The sequence below is a fragment of the Trachurus japonicus genome, chromosome 14 (assembly GCF_045865225.1).
Source record: "Trachurus japonicus isolate A0001 chromosome 14, Traja_1.0".
NCBI classification, from domain to species: domain Eukaryota; kingdom Metazoa; phylum Chordata; class Actinopteri; order Carangiformes; family Carangidae; genus Trachurus; species Trachurus japonicus.
The window spans coordinates 29,621,174-29,645,444 of NC_140920.1; the positions used below are offsets into that span (position 1 = coordinate 29,621,174).

General features: G+C 44.1%; 1 protein-coding gene across 2 annotated transcripts; it reads left to right on the forward strand.

Annotated features, from left to right (window-relative positions):
- Positions 1-1,778: 1,778 nt before the first annotated feature.
- LOC146975011 (sialate:O-sulfotransferase 1-like) lies at positions 1,779-23,503 on the forward strand. Of its 2 annotated transcripts, XM_085798768.1 has the most exons (8): positions 1,780-2,344; positions 12,343-12,457; positions 14,555-14,739; positions 17,265-17,386; positions 17,993-18,182; positions 19,532-19,696; positions 19,786-19,986; positions 22,303-23,503. In XM_085798768.1, exons 1-8 carry the CDS (start codon positions 1,954-1,956, stop codon positions 22,653-22,655), a joined length of 1,722 nt encoding a protein of 573 aa, XP_085654894.1. In that variant the 5' UTR covers positions 1,780-1,953; the 3' UTR covers positions 22,656-23,503. The 2 variants fall into 2 exon arrangements, with proteins under 2 accessions (XP_085654895.1, XP_085654894.1); XM_085798769.1 differs by lacking the exons at positions 17,265-17,386; positions 17,993-18,182 and having other exon boundaries at positions 1,779-2,344.
- The last annotated feature ends 768 nt before the right edge of the window (positions 23,504-24,271 follow it).

Here is a 24,271-nt window from a genome sequence, read left to right on the forward strand (position 1 = left end):
TGTGATGGGACTTGGTACCGGGCTACCTGCAGGAAACTCCTCTGATCTGATCTAGGTTGTCTTCACCAAACAGCCCAGTGATGTCTCCTCATGATGCACAGGAGATGTGAAGCCGTTTATTCCAACGTGCAGTTGAAGCTGAGCGCAGTTCCCACACAGTGGAGGACTGTGGAAGCGGTGTGACGCGTTTAGATCACCAATGCAAATGAGACTGACGACCCCCCCCACACACACACACACACACACACACACACACACACTCACTCACACTGTGCTTTATATCGCCGTGCCAGCCTTTCAGAGCGACGGAGAGAGAGAGAGAGCGAGAGAGAGAGCTTATATAACAGCGGCTCTGTGAGATGCTGGAGAACCGGGGGGGGGGGGGGGACGTTTAGCGGACAATAATCCGGGAAAAGAGCGATAACGTCGCCGTAAGGAGATGAGTGATCGCACGGGAGCGAGGTGTCCGCTCGTCCTGCTGCTCCGCTGAAGGTAAGCTGCTGCTGCTGCTGCTGCTGCTGCTGCTGCTGCTGCTGCTGCTAATGCTGCTGCTGCTGCTGCTCTCCGCCGACTGTAATGGTGGTGGAGGCTCTGGCTCAGTGAGGGGGGGCTTCTTTTTTTTTTTTTTTTAAATGGAAGACCTCGGCTTCTTAAATAGGCGAGGCGATGTTTACGCTGTTCATTCATTCATCCATCCTCCTCCAGCCCCTCCATCCTCCCGACCCCCGCCGAGCCGCACCACTCAGCCCCGGGGACGTGAGGGGAGCGCGGCGCCGCGGACTTATCTAGGGCGTATGGGGGGTGGGCTACAAAACGAGCGGAACTTGGGCATTCGAACTTAATGTGAGGCCGTTCATTGTGCAAACTGTTGCTTCAATCCTCGAGAGCAATACCGCACCCGTACTTTTTTTTTTTTGTAGTGGGGGGGTGATCAGCTCGACTAGACACAGAACAGAGGCCTGAGAGGAGGAAAAGTGGAGCTGAGGGGGGTGACGGTGGGAGAGGCTTTAATGGATCTCATCGGATGAAGGAGGAGAGTCTGGGTGTGTAGATCGGATAGATGCAGCTGCTGCTGCTGCTGCTGCTGCTGCTGCAGGAGAACTTCAGGGTCCAATCAGAAGAGGTGAAGGCTGCACCTTCACTGCCCCTCTCAGGCCTCAGGTGAACTCCAGGGTGCTAAACACATCCCTGTTATTTGGAAGTCTTGCACATCTCATCATCTTTGCATGTTTCACTCATCACTTCTCCATCTCCACACATGAAGCCAGAGATGGTCCGGTCCTGCATGCTGCCAGTGATAATCCCCATCTCATAATGCGCTCCACAGACTGTTTTTTATCACATGATGTCATTTCACTCATGATAACCGAGACTTAAATTGTGAAGCTCAGAGATATTGCCGCCGCTAAATTGAATATAATTTGACAGTGCAGGAATTAAATGAAATCTCTGCCCTTGAGGAGAATCCATTTTAAGCGTGCTTTTAGTGCTTTTAAGGTTCAAAAACACTGATTAATCTGACAGCAGAGCAGAATCCCAGGCAGGTCACAGAGAAAACCAGAGTGAGAGGAAATTGCAGAAAGACAACGTCAGACAGGGCTTTGAATGAAAGACAGATGAAAGCAGCAAGAGCAGCAGACACACACAAGTCTGCAATATCAACACCAGCTAGAGTATTTAATTCAGCAAACGCACACTTTGGTTGTACACACCTACAAACCATCTGCTTGTGTTTTTGTGCCACAGGATCCTCCTTTATCCAGTGACCACAGCTCTGTCATTGTTCCCCTGCTGCTGTTGGACATTGTGACCATGAAGGAACAAGTCACAATGCCTCCACTGTTGCCAGACGCCGCCTGACTTTTCTGAGATTATGAAGCTGTAAGTAGGTTGCAGATCCATCTTCCTGCTTCTAACCCATGACATGGCCTTCCAGTGAGGTGAGAGACAGGAATGGTGGCATCTCTCTACAAGCTGCACTTCCTCCTGAAGCGGGCTCACATGTTGCTGCTGTGTCTGGGCATCGCCTACCTGATGGCCGGCAGCGTCCTGCTGCTGCAGCGCTCCAGCGTCAGACTCGCCCAGCCCAACCTCGCCAGCTTGCCGCCGACGCTGTCCCTGGTAGCGCCCCCCGCCGCCCTCAGGGCCGCCGGCCTGGGCGTGAGGGCGCGCTCCACGTGGGCCGCCGTTCAGTCCGTGTCCGGAGGGGGAGCCAAGGCAGGGCGGCGCTGGCCCGCCTCCCGGAGCCTCGGGGTCCAGCACCTGCACCGTCGCTGGTTTCACAACCTGCTGCCAGAGAGCCCCGAGCAGAGAGTCTCACTCCACAGGAACAGCAGACACAAAGGTAAATAACTGTGCAGAGCAGCTGAAGCTGGCTCCGTCACTACATTAATCCCCCTCCAAAATACTCCGTCAGTCTAAAGAGCTGGATCTGTGTCCACGGTGAGTCGACGCTGATCTATGCTCGGTCCAGGTCTCCACCGCTGCAGCTGTCCTCACTGCCAAGCAGCCAGAGAGAGAAGCAACCGGTGTTGATGTTACCATGCAACCACTGGGCCCTGCTTGAGCTCATTACATTAGCCCTCATGTTCTGTTCTGGTCGAATTTGACCATTTTAAAAGTTTTATCTCTAAAGGTAAATGCAAGGTCTCAGCTCACCTGAAGATACAGGTGCGTAGGAGGAGGACATAACCCACAATGCAAAAATCAGACGAATGTCCTGCACACTGTCTCACTCTCAGCTATAGTTTTATTAAAGCAACGTTTCGGTCAATCATGTGACCTTCATCAGGCATATCGAAACATCTCAACAATGATTCCCGGTAGGTACAACTGGCCAATCAGGAGACTGGGGGGCTCAACTTTTGATGAGCATCACCTTTTGGAGGGCAACAACACTCAATTAACATATAAACACATCATAAAGTCTTACATGATATGAGAACATTTTCAAAAAAATATATTTTTATAAAGACATTTTTTTAAGGAGAACCATAGTCTCAAGCAACAAAGATTAGAAGTGTATAAATAGGGGCAACTATGCCAATTATTAAAACATTCTATTTATTAGTTTTTTTTAGTATATCAACAACAGTTCTAGGGGCTACAATATCAAGAGTAAGTAGCCAACATTGTATATACTAAAACAGAGGGAGGGAAATCCAGAGCTGAGGCAAAGGAGTGTATTTTTAAAAGAGTACTGTATCTCCAGCGGCCCCTGGAAAAAAGTTTTATCTCTGAAAAATGTAGTTCATGTGATCGGACTGACCTGAGATTCCACGACTTTGTCAAAGACGATTTCACCCGACAAAATGAATTATTTGCATACAACTTTGTGCTTTTTATTCGACTTTTGTACACTATTGTTGTGCCGGTCAAAAAAGACCGGCCATTAGAAATGAATGGGGGAACTACAATTAGTGTAAAAAAAAACTGAACTCAAGTACATCCTCATTTGTCAGATGCCATTAGCTCAGATGAATGAGGCATAGAGGCCATGAATAACAGTTACCAGGATGACAATAATATATGTATTATTACAGTTTTATGATGAGTCTTAATAGAGCGGTCATTTTTGACCGGGAACACAAAATTGTTTAACATGAAATGAACCCAACATGAGGGTTAATTAGTCCGCAAGTAAAGTGTGAACCCCGTCGAAGTAATAGCTGGCTGGATTCTACAGTATTTTAACACACTGGTTTATTATTATGTGAATATTGCAGCAAAGGAGTCCACTTGAGCTACTTCATGGTCTGCTTTGTCTTCCACATGGTGTCTGTGTGGTTTTCCTGATCTGGATCTGCAGCCACAGTTGTGGTGTGTTTCTCTGTCGGCGTGGAGGCATACGTTGTTGCTCTCAGCTGCGGTGGAGGAGGGTTTCCGTGAGCCTGAAATACCTCCACCAGGACGTGTTGACCGGTTTTCCTGGTGAATAATACATGAAGGCGCAAATACACAAGTATTCTATTCTATACTGTGATTTACGGTTTCAGCTCTGATGACCTTGGGGTGAGGTAACTCACTCCTCCACCACACTCTCACATCAGGTTTCACTCTACATTCATGAACAGATGATCATGACCTCAAGAACACGTAGAGGAACTTCATTATACATTTATGTGACATTTTACGTGTGGTTGCTTCAGATCTTGTAGATGAGGGTTAGTGCTTACTGATCCTCTCAGAGCCACAGAGGCAAACAGCAAAGACCTTCCCAGAAAATAAATGAGTAATTATGTAGATAAAAATCGTACAATTCCTTTACATGCACTCTCTGTTGAGGAGCCTTCATCATCCCTTGAGTTACTTTAAGATACCCACGGAGATTCCCTCTATTGTTTAATGGTTCCTGTCAGAGCCTTTGCCATTTTGTTGAAATGATAAATACAATGGAATTACCTCCAGTGGAACATTTGTTCCTTCAGCTCTCTCTTGAAAAGCTCTTAATCCTTTTTTTTTTTTTTTTTAAACTGACACTACATAACCACTCAGTCACTAAGCAGGGCAATGCAGATGAAAAACAGTGGAGAGGGGAATGAGATCAGTTTTAGTAAATGGCATCTGCCAAAGGTTCCTTTCAAACAGTGTTACACAATCAGTCATGTTGCTAGGTTTTCTACGTTCTGAGTCCTGGGACTCACAGCTGGTCTTTCAGATGAGTCCCAAATTCTATGACTCCCTTATAAAATGTGTCCTTTATGACACAACACAAAGTTTAAAGGGATAGTTCAACATTTTGACAAATTGGCCCATTGCCATAATCCCTATAGTCATAGCAGTAGGTTCGTTACCTTTAATTGTCCGTGCAAGCTATTTTTAGAAAACGACCAAGCAGAGCCGTGAGCTGCTCAGAGCTACGCTACGGAGGCTAATGGGATTTCTTGGTTTCCCTCATTAAAATCAAACTTTTGTCAAGTTGTGACCTGCACATTCACCACATTCACCACGCAAGATAATAACGGAACGTTACGAGACAGGGATGTTTTCGAGGCAAATGCAGAGACTGCTTGATGAAAAACTGCTCCTGACAGGAACGCACATCAGCTGTTTTGCATGAATTTACCTCAAATTGGATTGTGTATTTGATGAGTTTGATGAGGGAAACCAAGAAATCCCAGCTCTGAGCAGCTCGCGGCTCTGCTCTTCCGTTCTAAAATTAGCTTGCACCGACAATTAACGGTAACGAACCTACTGCTACTATAACCTACTATACGGATTATGGCGATGGGCCAATTTGCAAAAATGTTGAACTATCCCTTTAACCCATACTTGATTTTATGTGGTTATAATTATACATAAACATACACATAATTAATGTATGATAGTGGGGCGGATTAGCTCAATATTTTACACCAATCGTTCACTTTGTGATAAAAGCATGAAATTTGGTGGATGAGTTGGTGAATATGTTTCAGACAAATCTGGATATTGGGCCACCTCAAAAGCGCCCCCTAGTGGCCGTGGCAGCTATTTGTTATGCAAATAAATGAAAGATGAATAAAAACTGCCCTTTTAATAATACCAACTGGTCATGTATTGTATATTGTTGGAAAGCCTGATTAGTCACCTTTACAACGAGGTACAGCTTGTAAGGATCGTGCATTCATGGAATGAGTAACGGGGCTAAACGTGTGGGTAGCGCCCCCCAAAAATGTGCATCCCTTGTGGGGCAGATTAGCTCAATAATCGACCAATTGATTTATACAAAAACACTACTGGAGAGTTAATTTTTCTCTGATAAAGAATGGTTTTACCATCTCAGCGACCTTTCCATTTGATTCCTGGCGTAATAATTATTGGAAAAAGTGTGTTCATTTGTCTTTGTATGATGTCTGGTTTAGGAGTTATGAAAATTGGCATTTTTGCCATTTGTGCGGACATAAATTCAAAATGGCCGGCAAAAAACCTTAAAACATTAGTTGACCCGGGCAACAAGCAAAAATCTTAAGTAGACATCTTAAGGGTCCTTAAAAACCAAAAATGTTTGAAACATATCCACCAACACCTCCACCAAATGTTGTGCTTCTGTCACAAAATAAACAATTGTTGTGATTTATTGAGCTAATCCGCCCCACAGGGGATGCACATTTTTGGGGGGGCGCTACCCACACGTTTAGCCCCGTTACTCATTCCATGAATGCACGATCCTTACAAGCTGCACCTCGTTGTAAAGGTGACTAATCAGGCTTTCCAACAATATACAATACATCACCAGTTGGTATTAAAAGGGCAGTTTATATTAATCATTCATTTATTTGCATAACAAATAGCTGCCACGGCCACTAGGGGGCGCTTTTGAGGTGGCCCAATATCCAGATTTGTCTGAAACATATTCACCAACACATCCACCAAATTTCATGCTTTTATCACAAAGTGAACGATTGTTTAGCTAATCCGCCCCACTACTGTGCATTTTGAGCAGCTCTTATTCTATTGCACTTGTAACATTAATAGAACAAAATAAAGCTGAAAGACCACCAAAATAAATTATAGAATGAAACTTAATTACAGGTTTCATCTAACCCTAACCCTAACCCTATTGGCGCTGTGCATTTTTGAGCAGCTCAATTAAAGGCAGTCATCAGCAGCAATTTGGTGGATTTTTTAAAATTATTTTTCATGATTTCTCTGTCTGCGTCACTCTAACAGTTCACCAAGGTCTTGCTGTCTGTGACCTCGTTGTGGTAACGTCTTGTCTCATACAGTAATACAGTATTGTGTACTGTGTGACTTATGGTGATGCACCGGTACCTGCAGAGTGTTTGCAGAAAGTTAGCAGACGTGCTGTGTTGTTGTTCTGCTTGAGCCATTTCGTTAAAGTATGTTTATGATATCTAAAGCCTCCTTTGCCATGAACGCGTTGTTTCACAAATCTCGCACATGTGGAAACGCTTACAAGTGTATCTAATGTTTTAATATGGACAACGTATTGATAAATTTAGCAAAATGTCTCTGCGTCCTCTTGACGCACGGTGGTTAATTTAATTCGTCTGACGTGGCGCTAGCAACGTCACTGCACAATAAACTACCCTGGTCTGTTGAGTCACATGTCCTGAAGCCAAAGCCCTCCATCTTCATTCATCTTTCTGCATCTATCTTTACTCTAAGCTGAAGATATCTGATTAATTGATAATTTCAAATTAATTAATTATCAACTATGATGATAATTTATTTTTAAGTATGGCAGCTGACAGCTGATGACAGTGAGCTGTTTGTGTTCTCACAGGATGTGTCTCCTGCATCTATACATAGAGTAGCCTAAGCTAAGCATCTTACTTTTCATTGCTCATTAATTACTGATTCATTTTTTGACAGGACATGTCAGTCACTGTCTCCACATGCAGCTGATACAGTGGTTAAAAATATGTTAATGTGACACATGGAGCCTAGATACAGACTAACTATGGTGGCAGGTGTCAATGTTTTTATGACGTCGCTGCTGTGACGTGAGTATGACATCACCTGGCTGGAAGAACAAAAGACAGGAGAGCTGTTCTCATCATGTAACGCTGCCAGGACGCACGAGCCGGTGTGTCATGAACATCTGTGCTGAAATGAAAATCATCACGTTCTGCAGCTCTACATGTCACGCATCCGGTGTGTTCCCAGCATAAATCCTGCACTTCCAATCACAATTCTACTCGCTTCTGGTAACATAATATCTTTAGCTATTAAATCTTTATCTTTATGTCCTTTATTTGATCTTTATTCACTGACTAATCTCACACACGGTAATAACAGCATTACACCAGCAGATGCAGGAGTTGCGTTGAGTGCACGTGCGCTCCCAGTAGACTCTGAGCCTGCCTACCTATTCAAACATTTCAGAATGAAAGTTGGGAATGCAGATGGATTTGTGTCAGCTGGTGGAGACTTTGTAGCTCACAGGGATGAGTCACACATGCTTTGATATGTAAAGTACATATCAGATGTGTGTATAGAGTAATCGCTGTGTTCATCTGTGATGATCTTTGGCAGTGACAATGAGGTCTGTGTTCAAAGTTCAGGTGATCTGGAGGTTGTAAAACCAGGGCGTCTGTGTGCTCAGAGCGGGACATTCACTAACCAGTTGGTCAGCGGTTCGATTCCAGGCTCCTCAAAGTGTCCTTGGGCGAGACGCTGAACCCACTCTTGCCCCCCAATGTGTCATGGGGTGTGTGAATTGGGGCCCTTTCCCACTAGTGCGCCATGGCTGTACTCGTTTTTTTTTCTGCTTTTCCACTAGTACCTTCATAGTACCTGGTACTTTTTTGGTAACGCCTCAGCCCGGGTTCCAAGCGAGCCGAGGCGATACTAAAACGTGACATCAAGCGTCTGCCTTCCACTGATTGGCCAGAGCATCGTCACTGGAGGAGTTGGGAGCACGACGTCCAACATGAGAATCGCAGCGCCCACTGTGGCCCTCCCCAGGTTCTATGTTCCCCGCTTACTAAATAAAAGGTTCTATGTTCCCTGCTTACTAAATAAAAGGTTCTATGTTCCCTGCTTACTAAATAAAAGGTTCTATGTTCCCCGCTTACTAAATAAAAGGTTCTATGTTCCCTGCTTACTAAATAAAAGGTTCTATGTTCCCCGCTTACTAAATAAAAGGTTCTATGTTCCCCGCTTACTAAATAAAAGGTTCTATGTTCCCCGCTTACTAAATAAAAGGTTCTATGTTCCCCGCTTACTAAATAAAAGGTTCTATGTTCCCCGCTTACTAAATAAAAGGTTCTATGTTCCACTTATCCAAAAAGGGCAGGAAGCATAGCAGTAGCATTAATATGTTGTTGTTTTTTTAAGTATATGTTTTGGGCTTTTTATTGCCTTTAATTGACAGCACAGTGGAGAGAGAGACAGGAAATGAGGAGGCAGAGAGGGGGAATGACATGCAGGAAAAGGCTACTTGATGCGGGATTCGAACCGGGGCCACCTGCAGTGGGGTGCATGACGTCTGTCCGACTACCTTTTTCTCAGACTTCCCATTTCTCCAACCATACATTTCTTTGTTTTAGCATCCATTAGTCCGACCTCCCATTTCTCGACCTAAGTAACCCTAACCCTAACCCTAACCGTAACCCTAAACCTAACCGTAACACTGTAGAATAACTCGGAGAAATGGGTAGTCAGGGAAACGAGCGGTTGGACTGACGTATGCCCCCCGCCTGCAGTGAGGACTGTAGTCTCAACATGGGGCGGCAGCTCTACTGAGTGAGCTAAACGCCACCCCAAAATGTTGTTTTAACATCTCTAAACACACACATATGATTATTTATTATTTTCACTGGTTTTGTCATCGACTATTATGATGGGGTTAGGATTAGGATTAGGGTTGGATACGTGGGGAACATAAAACCTTTTTCGGGTAAGAAGGGAACATAGAACCTAGGGAACATAGATACACTCCCGATTAGCTTTCACTGTTTACTGTTTATTTATGTTGAAATTACATGTGTATATAATGCTGTTTATTGATGTGTGTACTTGATTCTACAAGAGTGAAATAAACTCACTAAACTCAGTATGAAAAGCGCTGTATGAATGTGTGTGTGAATGGGTGAATGTGATAACCAGCGTAAAGCGCTTTGAGTGGCTCCTAGACATCAGAAAACATTCCAATAGATTATGAAAGTCCATTAACCACCTTCTCATCAGAGCGGACCCTCTGTGGCTCACCTTGGGTCACTCTGCCGTGGTTTTGATGACTATCCACACAAACCTGAGGACATGATACACCCAGCAGAGAGACTGTGAACCGTCTTCAACCCGCTTTAATGAACACAACACACATCCCCGTGGCGGTGGCGCGTGCTCGGCCGATCTGTTCTTAGCCTCCTCCACCCAGGCCTGTGGGAAAGCTTCAGCTCCGGTGAAGCCATCTGTCTTGGTGTTTAAGAATGTGCCACAGTGTCAGACCTAAGTGTGGTCATTTCTGTCATGTCTGGGAATTCAAGCTGCTTCCCTCTATTAGACCTCAGCTGCTGCTGCTGCCCGGGGGCTTCTCCTTCACTTTGATTAAAGCAATGACCTGCCTTGCTTGGTGAAGTGGATGGAGGGGGGGGCGGCTCTAGGTGATGCCTCTTGAGATGTTTCCTGCCACAGGACTCGGGAGCTCCGGCCTCTCGCAGCTTTTTTTTTTCAGGGAGCAGCTGCGTTCTCCAAGCGTTTGTCTCCCGAGGCGCCGGCGACCGGTGACTCAGCCTTGTCCCAGCACAACGGGCTGGATGGGCTTCAGAGGACATCGCAGACTGACTCAATCACCCATTCGATATGGTGATGCTTGGCCTGCCAGAGATTATACGCTCCATTGCTCGCTTCCATTTGTCAGTGAACCTTACAGCCGCATCTCTCCAGTCCCAGCAGCACGTATCCAATTTCTCCCCCAATAATTTTCAATCCTGTTCTCGACCACTTCACTTCGCATCATTCTATTTTTGTACTTTTTAGTCAACGTATAAAACCAGAATCTTAATCTTCCTTGAAAACGTTTAAGGCCTCTATGAATACAAATCATTTCCAGGGTTTGCAAAATAAACCTTAAAACACAACTCTGGGGAATTCATCTCAGCCTTTGTCCTGTTCACATAAGAACAAGTTATAACCTATGTACCTAAGGTACATATCACCTGAAAATATACAAAAGCAACGCCCATCCTACCCAACAAACAGCCTGTGCTTCTAAAGGAGATTTGAATGTGTCAGCTGAGCCTGGTTTGATGTACCAATGTAGCAAAGACAAGGATAACATCAAAGACTGACTTAGGGTGACATTTTATATGGAGCCTTAATCTTGTCAGCACATTAAATTAGTCTGTTCTAGCCCATTATGCATTACAGTCTTCTCTCTGCAGAGGTGGTTTTTATTCTGGCGTGAGAACATTGGTTCGGAGTAATGTAGGAAAGACTATAATCTTTATCAGATTAGTTCTGGCCATGTTTATATTATGGTTTACAATACATGCTTACTGTGGATCTGTGAGGGCCAGCAGCAGAATACAGACAGAGGAACTGCAGCACATATAGCTGATGTATTATGTATATAGCTGTGTATTAATTCTCATCCTATGTATTGTCAATTTCATATGAAATGTCTGGGACAAGGGCAGTGGTTGAATGTATCACAGAATACACAGTATTACAAGTAAGCACTGTCAGAGTGACAGACACACCCTGGATCACCATTAACATCAAGGAAGCGGCAGTACAACAACAACAAGATGAAGCTTGTTAGCAATAGCTGGCTGAGCCTCTACTTAAGTCTATAAACAAGGTCCCAGTCCTGTGGAAACATCATGTCTTGTTCCGGTACCTGAAGTAGGAATGACTACAGACCAGTTGTCCTCATCACACATCATGAAGACCCTGGAGTGGTTGCTTCTCCATCTTCTGAGGCCACAGGTTGAACATGCACTACTAGACCTACAGTTTCCCTACAGGTAACACTGGAGAGGATGGTGCTGTCTTTTATCTGCTCCACCTGGCCCATTCTTACTTGGATGGATCCCTTGGTTACCTGAGAATTATGTTCTTTGATTCCTCAAGAACATTTAACACCATCCAACCTCTTGTTCTAAATGTCAAGCTCAAAGGTATGGAGGAGGATCCCTGCTTCAGGTCCTGGATTGTGGATTAGCTGTCAAGGCGACCGCAGCACATCAGGCCGAGTAGCTGTGTGTCTGAGACAGTGATGGGCAGCACTGGGGCTTCACAGTGGACTGTCCTAGTTCTGCTGCTGTGTGAACCAGGAACAGGCAGGATGAGGAGTTCAGGGACAACCGACATCTATCTATCTATCTATCTATCTATCTATCTATCTATCTATCTATCTATCTATCTATCTATCTATCTATCTATCTGTCTATCTGTCTATCTATCTATCTATCTATCTATCTATCTATCTATCTATCTATCTATCTATCTATCTATCTATCCGTCTATCTATCGATCGATCGATCTATCTATCTATCTATCTATCTACATTTTCAGGATGCAATAATTGTTATATTGGTGATTTATACTAGGATCTATACTAGAATAGAATATTTTGGGAGGAAATATGCACAGAATCAATCTTACACAATTAATCTGGAAAAAATTAAATTTGGTGTATGGCGTCATCAAAATGTCATTTAGCCAATAAAATGTCATATTACTGTATTTCAAACTGTTTTATTTTTGTCCTCCTGACTAAAAGTCAGATATTGAATACAGTTGCGTTTAAACAGAAGCTTCTCCTCGTAGTTGAGAAGCTGCTCCAGTATTTTTGATTCAATCATCTGACTGTTGATTTCAGCACAGAATGTCTCTAAGGGGGTTTTTCACACAGAAGGTTTTACTCTTTTTTCTTTTCTTTTTTTGCAGGAACCTACATGGGCTGTTTCCTGCACAATGCCAGTGACCGAGCCCTGGGAGGAACTGTGCTTTATGACCTGCGCAAAATGACCAGTTCTCTGTGTCAGGACACCTGCTCAGAAAGGTAATGCTTTCACGGTTCCTGCAAAGAGACCACAGAAGGCCTGCTGTTTGAGTAAACGCTTTGGATCTCAGTCTCCTCTGTGAATGCCTCCTGTGTGTGGTGCCAGCAGAGAGCCAGGTGGCTGGATGACAGTAAAAGATTAGGGGAGGGGTAACGGGGTGAGAAAGGGGGAAAGTGAGGAGCAGGCCAGGACAGAAGGCTTGATCTGTGTGGAAGAAGGAAGGAGGGAAGTGTGTGTGTGTTAGAAAGTCTAGCCAGTTGATGATAGCAGTTTGTTGGGGAGGGGGAGCCTCAGTGGTCGAGTGGTTAGAGAGCACGTCCTATGTTGGCATATGCCTGAAGCGATGATCGCCGGATCGACTCCTGGCCGAGATCATCATTGGCGCATGGTATTCCCCCAGTGTCTTCCCCTGCTTTCCTGTCTCTCTACACTGTCTTATCAACAGCTGGTTCATAATGAACATTAAAAACACCAACATGTTTCAGCTCACAGGCCTTCATCAGGGAATAAAGCTGCAATGTTCACAGGTGTGAGGCCCTATCAGGCGTGGGTGGAGCCAGTCCAGACGCTCTGGCCGCGTTCAGACTGCAGGCAAATCGGATTTCTTCTCCAATCAGATTTTTAGGGCTGACTGTCCACACTGCTTTTAGCAAGTGTCCAAATCGGATTTGGCTTTGTTCGGACTGGGCCACATTATTGACCGATCTGACAGGTTGCTGTAGCAACGACGTCGGAGCGGAGGCGTCATCCAGCGCGTGTATTGTGTGACGTCATATAATTGAGACAGCGACAAGAACAACAACAACGGAGCCATCCATGAGCCGTCACACAGATTAATGAGGCATTTTGTCTCATCCTCCATCTAAGGACTGATGTTTTCGACGTCTTCCATTGACTGCTCCATTCCATTGATATCACTCCACAACTCGAAATGGGGCGTAGAGATCTGAGTGTTTGGAGCTGTTCAGACTGAGACATATCTGTCCAAATGAAACTACCTCCCAAAGGTGGTTTCGATCTAGTTTGCAAAAATCAGATTTCATGTGATTTGTGACTGTTCAGACTTCAAAAGAGCCATCTGCTTCCAATCTGGATGGGCTAAAAATCGGATTTTGGCTGGTAGTCTGAACGCAGCCTCTGTGCCAACTACATTCAAAACTAGAAATTAAGATTAAAGGAATATAAATACTGTATATATAATATATAAAAGAAAGAGACTGCCACAAAAAGATAAACAACCTTAAAAAAAACGCAAAAAATATACAGTGCAGGAGAACTTTAACACAGGAAAAATTTACAGAAAAAAGGTAGAGAATGCCCAAATAGTATCTTTAAAAAATAAAAAAGATTATAGCAGTTTGTGAATAAATCCCCTTCAAGTGTGTAAATCTGGGGGTCAGTGTGAGCAATGTGGACAAATTGACACACAGCAGCACAGGACAGATGTGCAGTCACACTAAGAACTGGTGCTCACATCCCAAGCCTATAGAGAGCCCCACCCACACCCCACTCCACCTCCACCTCCACCGTCTGCCCCAACCCACTCCCCCGCCCATCCACATGGAAAGCACTCTCCCTCGTTACCTTAGCAAGCCAATTACTGCGATGAAGAAAAAGCAAAAAGTCAAGGCAATCTATGAGGAAGCTTCAAAGGACATTATGAAAAGGTCAACTCTGATGAGGTCTCCCTCTTTCCCAGTGATGGAAGGAAAAAGAGAGAGAGATGAGTCACAACGGCCTTGATATGTAAAGTACAGATCAGAGGTGACCGTGGTTCAGCCACAGAAAGGCACTACACCGCCAGACGAGTGCAGAGGCAAGAGCACGACACATATCACCAGGGAGGGGCGGTGTTAGGGGAGGTGTGAGTCAAATGATGAGTTTGAAATGTTAACTCGTGTCCTGTGGGACGGCCTAGCCAGAGGGCAATAGCTGGAGGTTATGGATTGCCATGAGCTGGGGTAATGACAGCATGTATGTGTGTGTGTGCGTGCGTGCGTGCGTGTGTGTGTGCGTGCGTGCGTGCGTGCGTGTGTGTGTGTGTGTGTGTGTGTGTGTGTGTGTGTGTGTGTGTGTGTGTGTGTGTGTGAGGGTAGTGGGTACCAGTTTGCAGGTCTGGAGTATGGAGCTGAGTGCCACTGCGGGAACAGGATCAGCAGCCTGCGGGCTCCAGAGGAAGACTGTAGTCTGGTGTGTCGGGGTGAGAGAGGCTCTCTGTGTGGAGGCGTCGGTCGACTCTCCATCTACAAGGTGGAGGAGCAGCTCCCTGGGCACAGGAAGTGTAAGTCAGCCCCCTCCCACAACCCGCTCCCTGGGCACAGGAAGTGTAAGTCAGCCCCCTCCCACAACCCATAATGCACTTGCTGCCCTCACAGAGGAGAGGAGAGGAAAACTTTGATTCTCAAAAAATGAACATGAAAAACAGTTTGAGAAATTCTCACACTTAAAGGGATAGTCCAACATTTTGGCAAACTGGCCCAATGCCATAATCCCTATAGTCATAGCAGTAGGTTTGTTACCTTTAATTGTTGGTGCAAGCTATTTTTAGAACGGCGGAAAAGAGCTACACCACGGAGGCATATGGGATTTCTTGGTTTCCCTCATTAAACTCCTCAAATACACAATCCAACAACTCCAAAACGCTCTTGTGGACAAGTTGTGACCTGCACATTCACCACACTATGAGATAATAACGAAACATTATGAGACAGAGTTGTTTTAGAGGGAAATTCATGTAAAACCGCTGATGCATGTTCCTGTCGAGGGCAGTTTTTCAGCAAGCAGTCTCTGCATTTGCCTCTAAAACAACTCTGTGTGGTAACGTTGTGTTATTATCTCATAGCGTGGTGAATGTGCAGGTCACAACTTGTCCACCAGAGCGTTTTGGAGTTGTCGGATTGTGTATTTGATGAGTTTGATGAGGGAAACCAAGAAATCCCATGAGCCTCCGTAGCGTAGCTCTGAGCAGCTCACGGCTCTGCTCCGCCGGTAACAAACCTATTGCTATGACTATAGGGATTATGGTAATGGGCCAATTTGCCAAAATATTGAACTATCCCTTTAAATCGACCTGAGTGAAACCAGTATGTAATTTCTCCTTGTAACCAATATCACCTGTCACCACAGCCTCGTCTGAGCTGTGTCCCACAAACAAAAAAATAATCAAAAACACAGAGAGACGCTGTTGTCCTGAGAGACACAGTCCACACACACATTAGAGAACAGGGCTCACCAAACGTTTTAATATTAATAATAGTAAAAAGTTTTCAGTGTTGTCTGCTTGATGCATATCCATCATCACTATGATCCACTCCAACAGAGGAGTTACACTGACCTTCAGTCCTGTTAGAAACTCATCCTCAGTCTGACCTCAGTCACTGCAGGAAGCCCTCCTCCTCCTCTGGCCACTCTGTCTCACTAGCTGGACAGCAGCTGTTAAGATCAAACTTTTGATGAAAACTTCAATCAGAGAGGGAGAAATAAAGTTACATTTAAAAAAAATCATCAATCATCATGATAACAAGTTAATCCCAATCTCATTCACAACTTCAATGTTTTGTGTAAGTGTCATCTTTAGACCGTTTCAGATATTCTAATTGGTGTGCATTGAATAGAAGGTTGAGAAGTAGAGAGGATGGCATCACATACAATTCCTGGAAATTTATGTAAAAAATGTGATGTGCAAAACCTAAACCAAACAATTAATAGAAAGAATTGAATTTTTTTTTCATGTGGTAGGACACTTATGTTCACAAAAAGCTTGTCACTTTTCAGCACACAGTCTGTGTGTATCAGCATTTCTTTGACAGTAGGCACCAACAAATCACTGCTGACAGTCATCACAACTCTGGCAGGAAGGCAGGTTGCATAACTGTGGCAAATGACATCTGTGCTGTTGTCAGCAGTCTTACAGTAGCAGAGGCATCGCTGCACTTTTAACAGCGTTCTGATAATGTAATGTGAAAATATAATTGTAGGAAATGTCTGCTAAGTTTTTTAAATGAATTAAATATGAGAAATGCGCAGTGAAGACATGGAAACCTGCGGCTGCGTATACCGTAGGGACAACTGAAGCACTTAATGTGCATTAATCCAGTGATGATATAAATAGTCCCCGTCCAAATGCTCCTGTTTCTTCCTTGTCTGACTGATGGGACTTGTTGTAGTCTCATGGTCTCATGGTCTCATGGTTCAGGCTGATTACACAGGTGTATTTTTGAGCAGAGCTGGGAACATGATGACTTATGACATGTGTAGAAAAATGGTGAATGGGGAAGACCCATCCATCCGTACATTAGTTATATCGCTAGAATCTATTATTATTATTATTATTATTATTATTATTTTTATTATTATTATTATTATTGTATGGGTATTGATTTGTATGCATATTGAACAACACTTTGTCCATCCACATTTTTCATGTAAAGATATTCATCCTCTTCCGGTTGCAGGCGAGATCTATTATATAACTTGATATCATATACAGTATTAATATGTATGATTGGATGGTTCAGTGTCCCTGGAGGTTTTGCAGCTGAACTGTGAATATATTACAGAGCAGAATCCAATCCAGTCAAGTGTAGGAATATAAAGAGGGAGAAATACTTCAATCGGAATTTCACCTTCAAACCAGAAAATCTGACCATTTATACAGTATTGTTGTACAGCCTTTTTTCCCTCTGACACTGGGTAAATGAGAAAGACTTCCTCATGCTGGCCACAGTGCAAGTGAATCCTCCCACGTTGTTTTTTATTATCATCCCTCAACTACTGTATCTCCTTGTGTATTTTCTGTCTCTCCAGTCAGGAACGTTCACTACCGAGGCTGCTTCAAGTTGCCAAAGAGCACAATCAGCACCTTCCCTGTCTACTCCTTCCAGCCCAACCTGACAACACAGTCCTGCATCGAGACCTGCACAGACAAGGTTTGAATGAGAGTGAAATTCCAGGCCCGATGATTAGTATACTGCTCACAGCTCTCTGTGGTGTAGCTGCAGCTCTCCACTCTCAGGAGAGTTGGCTCTCCAGCTCAGAGCGGCGTCTCCACTCCCAGGAGATCACATGTAGGAGCGCAGAGCTGTTTGAATTTAGCTGAATATTTAAGGTTTAATGTGCCTCTAATGAGAAGTAGTCTGCATCCTGCTCTGAGATCTGACTCTGTCTTCTCTCAAAGTACAAATGGCTGGTGGTTGGAATATTGCACTTCATCTGCTGGTGGCTGTAATGTGATTAATTCTCACTATGTAGAGTGTGTGTATCTGTGTGTGTGTGTGTGTGTGTGCGTGCGTGCGTGCGTGCATACATTTTCTAAATTTTTACTGCAGTGTCTGTCCTTGTGCTCTGACATTGAATGTTCCAACCTTCACTAACCAGAGAAGTAAGAAAAAAAAGCCCATGAATCCAAGTGAAGCCAGCCTCCTCTGAGCGGGGCGGACACCTCGGAGCCTCGGACAGAACATCAAGAACAACACAGATGATGAGTCACAGAGGAGAATGAGGATCGCTTGTGCTTTTTTGTTTTGTTTTTTCAGGAGCTGCCGTTGGCCGTGTTCAAGACGCTGCACTGTTTCTGTACGTGGATGTCGTCTCTGTTCAGTCTCAAGCAGCAGTCTGACCTGCAGCGGTGCATGGAGACCTCCGCCCTGAACCGCACCACTAACTCCACCCCCGCAGCCCCCACGGAGCAGGACCACTACCAGGTGTATCACACACCTGTGCTGGGTGAGATTCTTGTTGTGCATTGTTCGTTTTCTAATATTCCAGTCACATGGAGCCTCATCTGATTTTTAATTTTTTTTGAACACAGGGGGAGTGGACGACTTGTTTGAATCCATTCTGCTCCTGTAAAATAACTCTATTTTGTTTTATTTCCTGGACTCTGTATTTGACTCTGTGTTTTCTCTGCTCTCTCCTTGTGCTGTTTTGCATTAGTCCTTAAAACAGGGATCTCCAATCGTTTTCCTCTGAGAGCTACTTTTAGAGAATTAAAATGGCCGAGAGCTGCTCATGTTTTGTAACATTAATTATTTACATTTGGAAAACAAAACTGTGTTCCCCACTCTTAATCAAAATAGTATGGTTTTAGCCTCTATTTGATAACTGAAATAATTACTCCCTCCTCTATTACAATATGAAAGGAGGCTGAAAATCACAGGTCTGTTCTGATGATACAAGTCAGTGAAATGTGTGTTTCTCTTCTATAATACACATTCTACAGCAGTAGGGGAGAAACAGCTGGACAGTAACGTGATTTGACACTGTGCGCATGAAAAAACAGGCGCCACGACTTTGCTACATGTTACATCTGAACGGCCCCATGCACGCACACATGCTTCAACCAAGGCAGCCGCCACAGGCAGGGAAAATCCTGGATATACGGTGCAGGTTTACGGAGTGACCAATCAAGTTTTCAAATTTACATAGAGATAGATAGATAGATAAGCTTTATTTTGGTGTCACTCCACAACACACAATAAAAATCCAGAGACAATATAAAAATACAATATTCATTACAAAATGACCCCTTCCCCCTTGACAAAATTAAAAGTGTTGGGGACCACTCACAAAGAGAGTTGTGAGACACCAACTACTGAAATCATGAATAAAAACGTACATTATGGTACCATACAAACAAAACAAAAAACAATTGTTTTATGAACTGGAACTCATGAGAGACAGTCTTCTATTGAGGATGAGGTGGCAGGCTTCGGCACATTCGTTAATGCAATGTTTGCCAGTTAAATTACACACAATTTATTCATATCATCAAGATCATTAAAATTAAAATAGGATTTAGAAAGTGTACTAAATAGATCAGCGCGAATGTCCGTATAAGTAACACAGTGCAAAAGAACATGGGCTTCTGATTCAATGGAGCCAGAATCATATAAAATACAATACAGTAAAATACAGTATGATTCATTAATCCTTTGGCGAGCTACTGGGAAAGGGGCTGCGAGCGACGTGTTGGAGACCCCTGCCTCAAAATGAATCTATCTGTGACTGTAGACTTTGTAATGACTCTGACCTTGTGCGCTCTGTCGCTGACAACACCAGCTCTGTTCCTCCAGACTCCAGGTGCAAGGAGAGGATGTTTCTGCCTCAGAGGTCCAGCTCACTGGTGGCTCTGTCTAGTTTCCCCGGTGCCGGCAACACCTGGGTGCGCCACCTGATCGAGCTCGTGACGGGCTTCTACACTGGCAGCTTCTACTTTGATGGCACTCTGTACAACAGAGGTGGGGAGGCCGCAGCGTTTGCGTGTGTGTGTGTGCTCGGTGATATTACAGACCCTTGTGCGTCTTATCGTTCATTTCCCCCCTGGCAGGTTTCAAAGGGGAGAAGGACTACTGGAAGAGCGGCCGCAGCATCTGTGTCAAGACGCACGAGAGCGGTCAGAAGGAGATTGAGATGTTTGACTCTGCCATCCTGCTGATTAGAAACCCTTACCGCTCCCTCATGGCCGAGTTCAACCGCAAGTGTGCCGGACATCTAGGACATGCCACAGACACACAGTGGAAAAGTAAAGGTAATCCAGTCCACACATACACACACACAGCTGAGGGGAACTGTGCTTACTGCCACATAATGTCCTGCTTAGGTTACTGCAACACTGGGCCTGAGGGCACTGTGTGACTGTGAGAGCTTTTTAAATCTCATAGACTACACTCTTAAACATGACCATGATCAGTGAGATACAGCACACGTGAGTCATTCAACAGTCAGTGTGTGTAACCGAGAGAGATTACAGCACTCACTGTTCCTCCACAGCTGCACCGTCACTCCAGACAGATACTGTTATATTGCTGCATATTGTTAAGTGAAGGGTGTTGATGTTCATGGCACTGAAATATAAATACATGGATATCTTTATTTAAAAAAAAAAACAAAAAAAAAAAACAGGAATGGGAATGAGTGTGGCATTTACCTTGGACATAAATGCAAACAGACTTTGGAACAACTTCCTCCTCCTCCTGGCTCCCTGGAGGTGCAGATGTAGGTTTGGTTCCAGTGTTGTCAGAGACACAGCCAACCCTTTAAAACAAAGAGAACTTACTCATGCTGTCATCATGTAAATGTTTAATTCAGGTATTGTTATATTTAAATAAACACTATACAAAGCTCAGACCACAGACGAAAATACATTTTAAAAAAGAGACAAAAGAGAAAATGTAACTATTAAATTGTATACATTCCTCTTGATGTCATATTTAAGATCAGCTCTTACAGCTCTTACATTGAGCTCTTACAACATAAATCTAAAAGCATCAGTATTAATAATCTAATAACAGAAGGCTGGAGACATTTGCTAGCTGTCAGGTTTTCATTTGAATAACTGGCAGAGGTTTATGTTTTCATATGGACAGTAGGGATATGTCCTGGCCCCACTATGTGTGGATTGAAGTCATATTAGATATTCATGATTATGTTCACTTCTCCAAGATTTAGGCTTTCTTGTGTTTGATTGGCTGAAAGGGCCGGGGCAATCTGGAGGTTAGCATTAAGCTAACATTAGCTTCTTTGTCTGTTGGCCAGTCAGGTTGGCAGCAGGAGAAAACATAAAATGGAGAGCATGAGTCAGAGCATGAGTTGAATTTCTGTCCAAAAATCTCATGGAGATATCATCACTAATGAATTATTTCATATGCAGTCAACACAGCAGCAGCAGAGAGAAGTAGAGCAGGTTTATGAACAAGCAGGTGCAACTTCAGGTGACGTCCTCAGTATTAATTATAATTTTTGAATATGATGTGGTGTGAGCATTTAAATTGTTGAAGTTGTTCTGTAGTAGAAGAAAATGTATTAATAGTACAGCAGTTTTTACAGATAAAAGTCACATAGTGTTGTACAAGACAGCCAACACTGAAACTGAAAGTAAAGGGGAAAAAACAACAAAATGGATCAGGCCTAACATTCTGATCACTGACAGGTGAAGTGAATAACACTGAATAACTTTATCATGGCACCTGTTAGTGTGTGGGATATATTAGGCAGCATGTGAACATGTTGTCCTCAAAGTTGATGTGTTAGAAGCAGGAAAAATGTTCAGAGTAAGGGTCTGATCCAGTTCTCCAAGGACGACGGGGTCTCTCATGCTGCAGCTGCAGCTCTTGTGGGCTGTTCCCAGGTCTGCAGTGGTCAGGATCTATCAAAAGATGGTCCAAGGAAGGAAGAGTGGTGAAGCGGCCACAGGCTCATTGATACATGTGGGAGAAAAGGCTGCATGGCCCGTGTGCTCCCGTCCACCAGACCAGATACTGTTGATCAGACTGCTGAACAAGTTCATGCTGCTTCTGATACAAAGCTGTCAGGATACACAGTGCAGCAGTTTGTTGTGTATTTGGCAGCAAAGGGGACCAACACAATATTAGACAGGTGGTCATCATGTTGTCTCCTGAACAGTATAAGAGCAGATATAAAAATACTGAACAAAAAGGTCTTGAGTTGTCATGTTCACACCCCCAACAGACCTACACCCTTGATCCATGGTGGTGAGAAGAGTGTCTATGTCCTTATTGTCCATGATAAGCTATGCTGAGTGCTGGCAGTGTGTTGTATAGATTGTGGAGACATTGTTTCTCTGCAGCTTGTTTTGTAGCAGTGGTGGTTTGAATTAACCGACTCCTTCATGTGCGTCCCATCAGACCTGACATCATTTCTGTACCTTGATTTCATTTTCTGTGAAGCTGTTCCCAGATTAATACCGTAAACACTGGAACAAGGAGATTCTACAGATCAACTATCTATTTCCCATATGTGCCAGAAAGAAAACTGTTACACTCACATGTTTCCTGGGTGAAACTTGTGGTTTTTACTTAGTTGCTTTACTTTCTCTCTCCTGCAGAATGGCCAGAGTTTGTCTCCAGCTACGCCCCCTGGTGGGCGTCCCACGCTCTGAGCTGGCTGAAGTATGGCCGCCGCCTGCTGGTGGTGCACTACGAGGAGCTACAGAGATCCCTCCTCCCTCAGCTCCGCCTCATCACCAGCTTTCTGAATGTAACCATGACGGAGGAGAGGCTGCTCTGTGCCCAGAGCAACCAGGATGGCCATTTCAAGCGCTCGGGGGCCCAGCAGCCCTCTTTCGACCCCTTCACCTCCGACATGAAGCAAATGATCGATTCCTTCATCCGCACCGTGGACCAGGCGCTGCAGGGCAGGAACTTTAGCGGGCTTCCACAGGAATACCTCTCCAGATGATGATCTGAAAAAGGTCACAGATGCCTGGTCTATGAGAGGGAGGCTCGTCACCGAGTGCTCTGTGGAGGCTGCTGTGTGGACCACCGGACTCTCTGATTAGCCACACACACGCTGTGAGTGGCTTCAGGTCATGGAAACACAGCGTGAGGTCAGAAACGTGAGGGTTCTTGTGAAAATCCAGTGGCGAAGGCGTGCTGAGAGCCTCGTGGTCAGGGACTTGCCTCTCTGGGAGCGGCACACACGATGAGCACTGAGAGGATTTGACATAATAATTGTCCTGCAGCGTCAGGATTACCCAGAAAACTGCACAAATCTGAGTGTGTAAATCCAGGATGGACTCACTCTGCTTAAAGAGTGGTTTTGTGTGACTCTTATGATTTCGCTTTAGTACATAAATTGTGTTTCTAGCAAACACACACATAAAAAATGAAAGGGTCATAGTAATATTTTCACATTATTACGACATACAAACCTATTACGTTATAACAGTAAAGTGACTTATATCGTAAAAATATGAAACATTTCATATCATAATGTGATAGTGATAATTTGGTCTCATTTAAATGAAACGTTTTCCACTTTTACAATAGAAATCATATTGTTCTAATGTAGCATGATAATGTCTGTCGTAACAGTGTGAAAATATATTGTTATAACGCGAACAATAAGCTTTTCACGTTGTAATGCAAAATGACTTTGTTTTGCTTTCTTTCCTTTCTTCTCTGGTGTGGCGTCTGTTTGCTTCTGTAACAGATAAAGTATCACACGGACCGTACAGTGTTTCTAATGAGGCAGCCATGACGGACTCAAGTGTGTGGATGGATACTGCCTGTAAATGAACAGCGAACCTGCAATTATTTTATTAAACACCTTTAGTTTGAACTGTGTGAAGTCACTGTATTCGCTTCGTGATGGGCCGAGCTGCAGCGCAGCAGGTGTGTGTGTTCAGCTGTCAGGCATCTGTCACAACAGCTCCACGTTAAGAGGACGGCTTAGCTGAGAGAGAGCGTCTCTCACCATCTTTGTATACTGTTCAGGCACTGGCTTACTGGTGCATGAGAAAAGAAACAGCACCACCTGATGGTTGAATCACAGAGTGAACATTTCACACTGGAGCAGGAGTGCATGGTGGCCCTGAGGGCTCACTGCAAGGGAATAAATCACATTCAAAACCAAATGCACATAATTCAGAAAAGAAACAGAGTGATGAACCCTAACCCTAACCCACCAAGCCAGGTTCAGCACTTGTTTGTGTCCAGTGGAAACATTTCTGTTGTGTGGTGTGGATTTGTAGTTTATGTGTTATTGTAAGAGAGTGTTTGTGTGCTTGCTTGTGTTTTCTTCAGTTGCAGTGTGTTAAATTCTCAGGGCCACTGTATAAATGCCTCACTCTGATTTAACAAACTATGTTATTCAGTTATTAATAACACTGAGGAAAGAGCTACAGCAAGAGGTGTGTCACTGTAAGAAGAGAGGGTAACACTTTACTTGAAGGTATCGTCCTAAGAGTGACATGACACAGTCATGAACGTGTCATAAACATGTCAATGCCATAACGTTGTCATTAAGTGTCGTTCGGTTTTTGTAGGGTTATGTTTAGGGTTAACCGAACGACA